Source organism: Oncorhynchus clarkii, chromosome 17, assembly GCF_045791955.1.
Source record: "Oncorhynchus clarkii lewisi isolate Uvic-CL-2024 chromosome 17, UVic_Ocla_1.0, whole genome shotgun sequence".
Lineage (NCBI taxonomy): Eukaryota > Metazoa > Chordata > Actinopteri > Salmoniformes > Salmonidae > Oncorhynchus > Oncorhynchus clarkii.
Genome location: NC_092163.1, coordinates 33,689,610 through 33,702,109, shown reverse-complemented (window position 1 = coordinate 33,702,109; position 12,500 = coordinate 33,689,610). Strand labels below are relative to the sequence as shown.

Sequence of the window (12,500 nt, the reverse complement as noted above, 5' to 3'; positions counted from 1 at the left end):
TCCCATCCTGCACCCTGGTCATGAGACGGTGTGTATTAATGACAGTGTCCAGAGTGTTACTACAGAGTGTAATTACCTAGTGTTACTACAGAGTGTTACTGCAGAGTGTACCTACAGAGTGTAACTACAGAGTAACTACAGAGTGTAACTACAGAGTGTAACTACAGAGTGTTACTACAGAGTGTAACTACAGAGTGTTACTACAGAGTGTTACTACAGAGTAACTACAGAGTGTAACTACAGAGTGTTACTACAGAGTGTTACTACAGAGTAACTACAGAGTGTAACTACAGAGTGTTACTACAGAGTAACTACAGAGTAACTACAGAGTGTAACTACAGAGTAACTACAGAGTGTAACTACAGAGTAACTACAGAGTAACTACAGAGTGTAACTACAGAGTAACTACAGAGTAACTATAGAGTGTTACTACAGAGTGTAACTACAGAGTAACTACAAAGTGTAACTACAGAGTGTTACTACAGAGTAACTACAGAGTGTAACTATCAGTTCCTAAGGTACTCATCCATGTCTCTGTTTATTTGCCCTTTCAGATCGTCACACAACGAGCTGGAGAAACACAGGTAAGATGACAGACAACACTGTGCTATATAGCCTGGTCCCAGATCAGTTCATAGCCTATTCCTATAGGTCTAATAGACTCAGCGCTAGCCTGATCCCAGATCAATCAATCACATTTATTTATAAAGCCCTTTTTACATCCACAGATGTCACAAAGTGCTTATACAGAAACCCAGCCAAAATCCTGAAAAAAGCAAGCAATGGAGATGTAGAAGCATGGTGGCTAGGAAAAACTCCCTAGAAAGTAAGGAACCTAGGAAGAAACCTAGAGAGGAACCAGGCTCTGAGGGGTGGCCAGTTCTCTTCAGTTTATAGCCAAGTCCTATAGGTCATTTAGACTCTGCTATACAACACAAACAGATCTGAGAGCAGGCTTCAACCTTCCCCACCCTCCTTCCTCCCCCTCTGTCTCTCTTGTTCATTTCCCTGGATGAACTGTATGTCTCTCGTGCAGACAGTCCCATGGTTTGCTTGGAAGGACTCCCTGTTCCCTAATAAACAAGAGGTGATGGGGTGAGGACTGTTGGTAAATGTCAGATGTATTCTTGTGGAGCTGAAGTTTAAAAAGCACATAGTGGACTGAAAATATCAAAATGTCCGGCCACTTGTTCACGCAGTCCCCTCCCTTCACCTCTCTCGCTCCACCACCTCGGATAAAAGATAAAAGCGCATCAAAGATGAGGAGCCTTGGGCAGACGGATAATAATCAGATTTCCAAGGCAACCTCAACCTAGACTTTGTGTTAGATTTGTCTGTCCCTCCGTGTCTGTTCATAGGGAGAAACGTGTTACCATGTATGGCAGGGGAATCCTGCCATTAATGTGATAATCCAGTGGCGGGTGGTGAAAGGAGGGGAAGGAGGCCTCGCCTGTCATGTCTCTCAGCTAGGCCTGTTGAGTCGCCCACTCACGTCCCAGAATGCATTGCACCTTTCTATCTATCTCTCTCTCTCTCTCGCTCTCCCTCCCTCTCTGTCTAATACGTATCTCTTCCCCCATTCCCTATGGTTCACTCTTTCTCTCTCTTTCACACACACACACACACACACACACACACTGGAGCCTGCATGGTACAACAAAGTGTCATATTGCAAAGTGAGGGATGTAGAGGGATGTTTGAGGAGAGTAGATGAAAGAAAAAAGTATAGTGTGTTTTTGGACCTTTTTTTTGTCTTCTCCGACCCAGCTGATTTAGTAGTGTGGTGTTTCTTCTGTTCGATATAGAAAACAGACTGACTGACTGCTGCCTGGGTTTAGGATAGGACCAATAGAAAACAGACTGACTGACTGCTGCCTGGGCTTAGGATAGGACCAATAGAAAACAGACTGACTGACTGCTGCCTGGGCTTAGGATAGGACCAATAGAAAACAGACTGGCTGACTGCTGCCTGGGCTTAGGATAGGACCAATAGAAAACAGACTGACTGACTGCTGCCTGGGCTTAGGATAGGACCAATAGAAAACAGACTGACTGACTGCTGCCTGGGCTTAGGATAGGACCAATAGAAAACAGACTGGCTGACTGCTGCCTGGGCTTAGGATAGGACCAATAGAAAACAGACTGACTGACTGCTGCCTGGGTTTAGGATAGGACCAATAGAAAACAGACTGACTGACTGCTGCCTGGGCTTAGGATAGGACCAATAGAGAACAGACTGACTGACTGCTGCCTGGGTTTAGGATAGGACCAATAGAAAACAGACTGACTGACTGCTGCCTGGGCTTAGGATAGGACCAATAGAAAACAGACTGACTGACTGCTGCCTGGGCTTAGGATAGGACCAATAGAAAACAGACTGACTGACTGCTGCCTGGGCTTAGGATAGGACCAATAGAAAACAGACTGACTGACTGCTGCCTGGGCTTAGGATAGGACCAATAGAAAACAGACTGACTGACTGCTGCCTGGGCTTAGGATAGGACCAATAGAAAACAGACTGACTGACTGCTGCCTGGGCTTAGGATAGGACCAATAGAAAACAGACAGACTGACTGCTGCCTGGGCTTAGGATAGGACCAATAGAAAACAGACTGACTGACTGCTGCCTGGGCTTAGGATAGGACCAATAGAAAACAGACTGACTGACTGCTGCCTGGGTTTAGGATAGGACCAATAGAGAACAGACTGACTGACTGCTGCCTGGGCTTAGGATAGGACCAATAGAAAACAGACTGACTGACTGCTGCCTGGGCTTAGGATAGGACCAATAGAAAACAGACTGACTGACTGCTGCCTGGGCTTAGGATAGGACCAATAGAAAACAGACTGACTGACTGCTGCCTGGGCTTAGGATAGGACCAATAGAAAACAGACTGACTGTGCCCTGTTAGAGTGTGCGTGTGAGAGGTGGAGTGTTTGTGTGTGTGTGTGTGTGAGCTGTCACTCGTGCTGACTGCTGAGAGCCAGCTCGGGGTTTGCCAGTCACATGACTAATGTGAGCGAGTAATAATTGACCTCTGCCGACAGCTCAGTGAAAAACATGTAAAGACATATTCCTCTCTCTAACACAGAGAGAGAGAGAGAGAGAGAGAGAGAGAGAGAGAGAGAGAGAGAGAGAGAGAGAGCTGAACCTGAGTATAGGTCTCTTGTTGTTGAGATATTACTGGAGAAAAAGAAGGAGCTGAACCTGAGTATAGGTCTCTTGTTGTTGAGATATTACTGCATGGTTGTATCCAGTGGGGTTGGGTTACTAAAATACAGTGCCTTGCGAAAGTATTCGGCCCCCTTGAACTTTGCGACCTTTTGCCATATTTCAGGCTTCAAACATAAAGATATAAAACTGTCTTTTTTTGTGTAGAATCAACAACAAGTGGGACACAATCATGAAGTGGAACGACATTTATTGGATATTTCAAACTTTTTTAACAAATCAAAAACTGAAAAATTGGGCGTGCAAGATTATTCAGCCCCCTTAAGTTAATACTTTGTAGCGCCACCTTTTGCTGCGATTACAGCTGTAAGTCGCTTGGGGTATGTCTCTATCAGTTTTGCACATCCTTGCAAAACAGCTCGAGCTCAGTGAGGTTGGATGGAGAGCATTTGTGAACAGCAGTTTTCAGTTCTTTCCACAGATTCTCGATTGGATTCAGGTCTGGACTTTGACTTGGCCATTCTAACACCTGGATATGTTTATTTTTGAACCATTCCATTGTAGATTTTGCTTTATGTTTTGGATCATTGTCTTGTTGGAAGACAAATCTCCGTCCCAGTCTCAGGTCTTTTGCAGACTCCATCAGGTTTTCTTCCAGAATGGTCCTGTATTTGGCTCCATCCATCTTCCCATCAATTTTAACCATCTTCCCTGTCCCTGCTGAAGTAAAGCAGGCCCCAACCATGATGCTGCCACCACCATGTTTGACAGTGGGGATGGTGTGTTCAGGGTGTTGCTTTTACGCCTAACATAACATTTTGCATTGTTGCCAAAAAGTTCAATTTTGGTTTCATCTGACCAGAGCACTTTCTTCCACATGTTTGGTGTGTCTCCCAGGTGGCTTGTGGCAAACTTTAAACAACACTTTTTATGGATATCTTTAAGAAATGGCTTTCTTCTTGCCACTCTTCCATAAAGGCCAGATTTGTGCAATAGACGACTGATTGTTGTCCTATGGACAGAGTCTCCCACCTCAGCTGTAGATCTCTGCAGTTCATCCAGAGTGATCATGGGCCTCTTGGCTGCATCTCTGATCAGTCTTCTCCTTGTATGAGCTGAAAGTTTAGAGGGAATGCCAGGTCTTGGTAGATTTGCAGTGGTCTGATACTCCTTCCATTTCAATATTATCGCTTGCACAGTGCTCCTTGGGATGTTTAAAGCTTGGGAAATCTGTTTGTATCCAAATCCGGCTTTAAACTTCTTCACAACAGTATCTCGGACCTGCCTGGTGTGTTCCTTGTTCTTCATGATGCTCTCTGCGCTTTTAACGGACCTCTGAGACTATCACAGTGCAGGTGCATTTATACGGAGACTTGATTACACACAGGTGGATTGTATTTATCATCATTAGTCATTTAGGTCAACATTGGATTCTTCAGAGATCCTCACTGAACTTCTGGAGAGAGTTTGCTGCACTGAAAGGAAAGGGGATGAATAATTTTGCACGCCCAATTTTTCAGTTTTTGATTTGTTAAAAAAGTTTGAAATATCCAATAAATGTCGTTCCACTTCATGATTGTGTCCCACTTGTTGTTGATTCTTCACAAAAAAATACAGTTTTATATCTTTATGTTTGAAGCCTGAAATGTGGCAAAAGGTCGCAAAGTTCAAGGGGGCCGAATACTTTCGCAAGGCACTGTAGTTGCAGTCAGTTTCACATGCTGAAATGATAGTTGCAGTCAGTTTCACATGCTGAAATGATAGTTGCAGTCAGTTTCACATGCTGAAATGATAGTTGCAGTCAGTTTCACATGCTGAAATGATAGTTGCAGTCAGTTTCACATGCTGAAATGATAGTTGCAGTCAGTTTCACATGCTGAAATGTGTGAGTGCTGGTAAGCTATTCCATAATCACTGTACTCATTTCCCTTACGATCAAATGTGGCCACGAGTTTCTGAAAAGTTGTCTTTTTTTTGTTTTGCTGAAGTGACGAACTTCCAGGTTTATGAATGCAACCTTCAATGTCACTGATGCAATAGATTAGAACAGGAGGTTGAGTGGTTAAAGAATGGTCATGTAGGTACTTCCACTTGAAATGCACACTGCAGCTGTCTTTTCTCTAAGTGAGGGTTTTAAAACCTGTGTAGCAGACTGCCAACATGGTTTAGTTGTAGAAACGGTAAGGCAGTGCAGGGGTTAACAATGACGGGTGTCTGTAGATAGAAGGTCCTCTTGGGTGAAGGGGTTCACAATGACAGGTGTCTGTAGATAGAAGGTCCTCTTGGGTGAAGGGGTTAACAATGACAGGTGTCTGTAGATAGAAGGTCCTCTTGGGTGAAGGGGTTCACAATGACAGGTGTCTGTAAATAGAAGGTCCTCTTGGGTGAAGGGGTTCACAATGACAGGTGTCTGTAGATAGAAGGTCCTCTTGGGTGAAGGGGTTCACAATGACAGGTGTCTGTAGATAGAAGGTCCTCTTGGGTGAAGGGGTTCACAATGACAGGTGTCTGTAGATAGAAGGTCCTCTTGGGTGAAGGGGTTCACAATGACAGGTGTCTGTAGATAGAAGGTCCTCTTGGGTGAAGGGGTTCACAATGACAGGTGTCTGTAGATAGAAGGTCCTCTTGGGTGAAGGGGTTCACAATGACAGGTGTCTGTAGATAGAAGGTCCTCTTGGGTGAAGGGGTTCACAATGACAGGTGTCTGTAGATAGAAGGTCCTCTTGGGTGAAGGGGTTCACAATGACAGGTGTCTGTAGATAGAAGGTCCTCTTGGGTGAAGGGGTTCACAATGACAGGTGTCTGTAGATAGAAGGTCCTCTTGGGTGAAGGGGTTCACAATGACAGGTGTCTGTAGATAGAAGGTCCTCTTGGGTGAAGGGGTTCACAATGACAGGTGTCTGTAGATAGAAGGTCCTCTTGGGTGAAGGGGTTCACAATGACAGGTGTCTGTAGATAGAAGGTCCTCTTGGGTGAAGGGGTTCACAATGACAGGTGTCTGTAGATAGAAGGTCCTCTTGGGTGAAGGGGTTCACAATGACAGGTGTCTGTAGATAGAAGGTCCTCTTGGGTGAAGGGGTTCACAATGACAGGTGTCTGTAGATAGAAGGTCCTCTTGGGTGAAGGGGTTCACAATGACAGGTGTCTGTAGATAGAAGGTCCTCTTGGGTGAAGGGGTTCACAATGACAGGTGTCTGTAGATAGAAGGTCCTCTTGGGTGAAGGGGTTCACAATGACAGGTGTCTGTAGATAGAAGGTCCTCTTGGGTGAAGGGGTTCACAATGACAGGTGTCTGTAGATAGAAGGTCCTCTTGGGTGAAGGGGTTCACAATGACAGGTGTCTGTAGATAGAAGGTCCTCTTGGGTGAAGGGGTTCACAATGACAGGTGTCTGTAGATAGAAGGTCCTCTTGGGTGAAGGGGTTCACAATGACAGGTGTCTGTAGATAGAAGGTCCTCTTGGGTGAAGGGGTTCACAATGACAGGTGTCTGTAGGTGGGTGAAGGGGTTCACAATGACAGGTGTCTGTAGATAGAAGGTCCTCTTGGGTGAAGGGGTTCACAATGACAGGTGTCTGTAGATAGAAGGTCCTCTTGGGTGAAGGGGTTCACAATGACAGGTGTCTGTAGATAGAAGGTCCTCTTGGGTGAAGGGGTTCACAATGACAGGTGTCTGTAGATAGAAGGTCCTCTTGGGTGAAGGGGTTCACAATGACAGGTGTCTGTAGATAGAAGGTCCTCTTGGGTGAAGGGGTTCACAATGACAGGTGTCTGTAGATAGAAGGTCCTCTTGGGTGAAGGGGTTCACAATGACAGGTGTCTGTAGATAGAAGGTCCTCTTGGGTGAAGGGGTTCACAATGACAGGTGTCTGTAGATAGAAGGTCCTCTTGGGTGAAGGGGTTCACAATGACAGGTGTCTGTAGATAGAAGGTCCTCTTGGGTGAAGGGGTTCACAATGACAGGTGTCTGTAGATAGAAGGTCCTCTTGGGTGAAGGGGTTCACAATGACAGGTGTCTGTAGATAGAAGGTCCTCTTGGGTGAAGGGGTTCACAATGACAGGTGTCTGTAGATAGAAGGTCCTCTTGGGTGAAGGGGTTCACAATGACAGGTGTCTGTAGATAGAAGGTCCTCTTGGGTGAAGGGGTTCACAATGACAGGTGTCTGTAGATAGAAGGTCCTCTTGGGTGAAGGGGTTCACAATGACAGGTGTCTGTAGATAGAAGGTCCTCTTGGGTGAAGGGGTTCACAATGACAGGTGTCTGTAGATAGAAGGTCCTCTTGGGTGAAGGGGTTCACAATGACAGGTGTCTGTAGATAGAAGGTCCTCTTGGGTGAAGGGGTTCACAATGACAGGTGTCTGTAGATAGAAGGTCCTCTTGGGTGAAGGGGTTCACAATGACAGGTGTCTGTAGATAGAAGGTCCTCTTGGGTGAAGGGGTTCACAATGACAGGTGTCTGTAGATAGAAGGTCCTCTTGGGTGAAGGGGTTCACAATGACAGGTGTCTGTAGATAGAAGGTCCTCTTGGGTGAAGGGGTTCACAATGACAGGTGTCTGTAGATAGAAGGTCCTCTTGGGTGAAGGGGTTCACAATGACAGGTGTCTGTAGATAGAAGGTCCTCTTGGGTGAAGGGGTTCACAATGACAGGTGTCTGTAGATAGAAGGTCCTCTTGGGTGAAGGGGTTCACAATGACAGGTGTCTGTAGATAGAAGGTCCTCTTGGGTGAAGGGGTTCACAATGACAGGTGTCTGTAGATAGAAGGTCCTCTTGGGTGAAGGGGTTCACAATGACAGGTGTCTGTAGATAGAAGGTCCTCTTGGGTGAAGGGGTTCACAATGACAGGTGTCTGTAGATAGAAGGTCCTCTTGGGTGAAGGGGTTCACAATGACAGGTGTCTGTAGATAGAAGGTCCTCTTGGGTGAAGGGGTTCACAATGACAGGTGTCTGTAGATAGAAGGTCCTCTTGGGTGAAGGGGTTCACAATGACAGGTGTCTGTAGATAGAAGGTCCTCTTGGGTGAAGGGGTTCACAATGACAGGTGTCTGTAGATAGAAGGTCCTCTTGGGTGAAGGGGTTCACAATGACAGGTGTCTGTAGATAGAAGGTCCTCTTGGGTGAAGGGGTTCACAATGACGGGTGTCTGTAGATAGAAGGTCCTCTTGGGTGAAGGGGTTCACAATGACGGGTGTCTGTAGATAGAAGGTCCTCTTGGGTGAAGGGGTTCACAATGACGGGTGTCTGTAGATAGAAGGTCCTCTTGGGTGAAGGGGTTCACAATGACGGGTGTCTGTAGATAGAAGGTCCTCTTGGGTGAAGGGGTTCACAATGACGGGTGTCTGTAGATAGAAGGTCCTCTTGGGTGAAGGGGTTCACAATGACGGGTGTCTGTAGATAGAAGGTCCTCTTGGGTGAAGGGGTTCACAATGACGGGTGTCTGTAGATAGAAGGTCCTCTTGGGTGAAGGGGTTCACAATGACGGGTGTCTGTAGATAGAAGGTCCTCTTGGGTGAAGGGGTTCACAATGACGGGTGTCTGTAGATAGAAGGTCCTCTTGGGTGAAGGGGTTCACAATGACGGGTGTCTGTAGATAGAAGGTCCTCTTGGGTGAAGGGGTTCACAATGACGGGTGTCTGTAGATAGAAGGTCCTCTTGGGTGAAGGGGTTCACAATGACGGGTGTCTGTAGATAGAAGGTCCTCTTGGGTGAAGGGGTTCACAATGACGGGTGTCTGTAGATAGAAGGTCCTCTTGGGTGAAGGGGTTCACAATGACGGGTGTCTGTAGATAGAAGGTCCTCTTGGGTGAAGGGGTTCACAATGACGGGTGTCTGTAGATAGAAGGTCCTCTTGGGTGAAGGGGTTCACAATGACGGGTGTCTGTAGATAGAAGGTCCTCTTGGGTGAAGGGGTTCACAATGACGGGTGTCTGTAGATAGAAGGTCCTCTTGGGTGAAGGGGTTCACAATGACGGGTGTCTGTAGATAGAAGGTCCTCTTGGGTGAAGGGGTTCACAATGACGGGTGTCTGTAGATAGAAGGTCCTCTTGGGTGAAGGGGTTCACAATGACAGGTGTCTGTAGATAGAAGGTCCTCTTGGGTGAAGGGGTTCACAATGACAGGTGTCTGTAGATAGAAGGTCCTCTTGGGTGAAGGGGTTCACAATGACAGGTGTCTGTAGATAGAAGGTCCTCTTGGGTGAAGGGGTTCACAATGACAGGTGTCTGTAGATAGAAGGTCCTCTTGGGTGAAGGGGTTCACAATGACAGGTGTCTGTAGATAGAAGGTCCTCTTGGGTGAAGGGGTTCACAATGACAGGTGTCTGTAGATAGAAGGTCCTCTTGGGTGAAGGGGTTCACAATGACAGGTGTCTGTAGATAGAAGGTCCTCTTGGGTGAAGGGGTTCACAATGACAGGTGTCTGTAGATAGAAGGTCCTCTTGGGTGAAGGGGTTCACAATGACAGGTGTCTGTAGATAGAAGGTCCTCTTGGGTGAAGGGGTTCACAATGACAGGTGTCTGTAGATAGAAGGTCCTCTTGGGTGAAGGGGTTCACAATGACAGGTGTCTGTAGATAGAAGGTCCTCTTGGGTGAAGGGGTTCACAATGACAGGTGTCTGTAGATAGAAGGTCCTCTTGGGTGAAGGGGTTCACAATGACAGGTGTCTGTAGATAGAAGGTCCTCTTGGGTGAAGGGGTTCACAATGACAGGTGTCTGTAGATAGAAGGTCCTCTTGGGTGAAGGGGTTCACAATGACAGGTGTCTGTAGATAGAAGGTCCTCTTGGGTGAAGGGGTTCACAATGACAGGTGTCTGTAGATAGAAGGTCCTCTTGGGTGAAGGGGTTCACAATGACAGGTGTCTGTAGATAGAAGGTCCTCTTGGGTGAAGGGGTTCACAATGACAGGTGTCTGTAGATAGAAGGTCCTCTTGGGTGAAGGGGTTCACAATGACAGGTGTCTGTAGATAGAAGGTCCTCTTGGGTGAAGGGGTTCACAATGACAGGTGTCTGTAGATAGAAGGTCCTCTTGGGTGAAGGGGTTCACAATGACAGGTGTCTGTAGATAGAAGGTCCTCTTGGGTGAAGGGGTTCACAATGACAGGTGTCTGTAGATAGAAGGTCCTCTTGGGTGAAGGGGTTCACAATGACAGGTGTCTGTAGATAGAAGGTCCTCTTGGGTGAAGGGGTTCACAATGACAGGTGTCTGTAGATAGAAGGTCCTCTTGGGTGAAGGGGTTCACAATGACAGGTGTCTGTAGATAGAAGGTCCTCTTGGGTGAAGGGGTTCACAATGACAGGTGTCTGTAGATAGAAGGTCCTCTTGGGTGAAGGGGTTCACAATGACAGGTGTCTGTAGATAGAAGGTCCTCTTGGGTGAAGGGGTTCACAATGACAGGTGTCTGTAGATAGAAGGTCCTCTTGGGTGAAGGGGTTCACAATGACAGGTGTCTGTAGATAGAAGGTCCTCTTGGGTGAAGGGGTTCACAATGACAGGTGTCTGTAGATAGAAGGTCCTCTTGGGTGAAGGGGTTCACAATGACAGGTGTCTGTAGATAGAAGGTCCTCTTGGGTGAAGGGGTTCACAATGACAGGTGTCTGTAGATAGAAGGTCCTCTTGGGTGAAGGGGTTCACAATGACAGGTGTCTGTAGATAGAAGGTCCTCTTGGGTGAAGGGGTTCACAATGACAGGTGTCTGTAGATAGAAGGTCCTCTTGGGTGAAGGGGTTCACAATGACAGGTGTCTGTAGATAGAAGGTCCTCTTGGGTGAAGGGGTTCACAATGACAGGTGTCTGTAGATAGAAGGTCCTCTTGGGTGAAGGGGTTCACAATGACAGGTGTCTGTAGATAGAAGGTCCTCTTGGGTGAAGGGGTTCACAATGACAGGTGTCTGTAGATAGAAGGTCCTCTTGGGTGAAGGGGTTCACAATGACAGGTGTCTGTAGATAGAAGGTCCTCTTGGGTGAAGGGGTTCACAATGACAGGTGTCTGTAGATAGAAGGTCCTCTTGGGTGAAGGGGTTCACAATGACAGGTGTCTGTAGATAGAAGGTCCTCTTGGGTGAAGGGGTTCACAATGACAGGTGTCTGTAGATAGAAGGTCCTCTTGGGTGAAGGGGTTCACAATGACAGGTGTCTGTAGATAGAAGGTCCTCTTGGGTGAAGGGGTTCACAATGACAGGTGTCTGTAGATAGAAGGTCCTCTTGGGTGAAGGGGTTCACAATGACAGGTGTCTGTAGATAGAAGGTCCTCTTGGGTGAAGGGGTTCACAATGACAGGTGTCTGTAGATAGAAGGTCCTCTTGGGTGAAGGGGTTCACAATGACAGGTGTCTGTAGATAGAAGGTCCTCTTGGGTGAAGGGGTTCACAATGACAGGTGTCTGTAGATAGAAGGTCCTCTTGGGTGAAGGGGTTCACAATGACAGGTGTCTGTAGATAGAAGGTCCTCTTGGGTGAAGGGGTTCACAATGACAGGTGTCTGTAGATAGAAGGTCCTCTTGGGTGAAGGGGTTCACAATGACAGGTGTCTGTAGATAGAAGGTCCTCTTGGGTGAAGGGGTTCACAATGACAGGTGTCTGTAGATAGAAGGTCCTCTTGGGTGAAGGGGTTCACAATGACAGGTGTCTGTAGATAGAAGGTCCTCTTGGGTGAAGGGGTTCACAATGACAGGTGTCTGTAGATAGAAGGTCCTCTTGGGTGAAGGGGTTCACAATGACAGGTGTCTGTAGATAGAAGGTCCTCTTGGGTGAAGGGGTTCACAATGACAGGTGTCTGTAGATAGAAGGTCCTCTTGGGTGAAGGGGTTCACAATGACAGGTGTCTGTAGATAGAAGGTCCTCTTGGGTGAAGGGGTTCACAATGACAGGTGTCTGTAGATAGAAGGTCCTCTTGGGTGAAGGGGTTCACAATGACAGGTGTCTGTAGATAGAAGGTCCTCTTGGGTGAAGGGGTTCACAATGACAGGTGTCTGTAGATAGAAGGTCCTCTTGGGTGAAGGGGTTCACAATGACAGGTGTCTGTAGATAGAAGGTCCTCTTGGGTGAAGGGGTTCACAATGACAGGTGTCTGTAGATAGAAGGTCCTCTTGGGTGAAGGGGTTCACAATGACAGGTGTCTGTAGATAGAAGGTCCTCTTGGGTGAAGGGGTTCACAATGACAGGTGTCTGTAGATAGAAGGTCCTCTTGGGTGAAGGGGTTCACAATGACGGGTGTCTGTAGATAGAAGGTCCTCTTGGGTGAAGGGGTTCACAATGACGGGTGTCTGTAGATAGAAGGTCCTCTTGGGTGAAGGGGTTCACAATGACGGGTGTCTGTAGATAGAAGGTCCTCTTG

General features: G+C 47.0%; 1 protein-coding gene across 5 annotated transcripts in view; it reads left to right on the top strand.

The window, feature by feature from the left end:
- The window catches only part of LOC139370726 (max dimerization protein 4-like), a 60,233-nt gene that overhangs the window by 6,051 nt on the left and 41,682 nt on the right, over positions 1-12,500 (top strand). For all 5 annotated transcript variants that reach the window (XR_011627170.1, XR_011627169.1, XR_011627168.1 and 2 more), the window contains exon 3: positions 555-584. Coding sequence is in view for 1 of the 5 variants with exons in the window: in XM_071110381.1 (XP_070966482.1) it covers positions 555-584 (30 nt within the window). In the remaining 4 variants the exon portion in view is untranslated. The remainder of the gene's footprint in view (positions 1-554; positions 585-12,500) is intronic.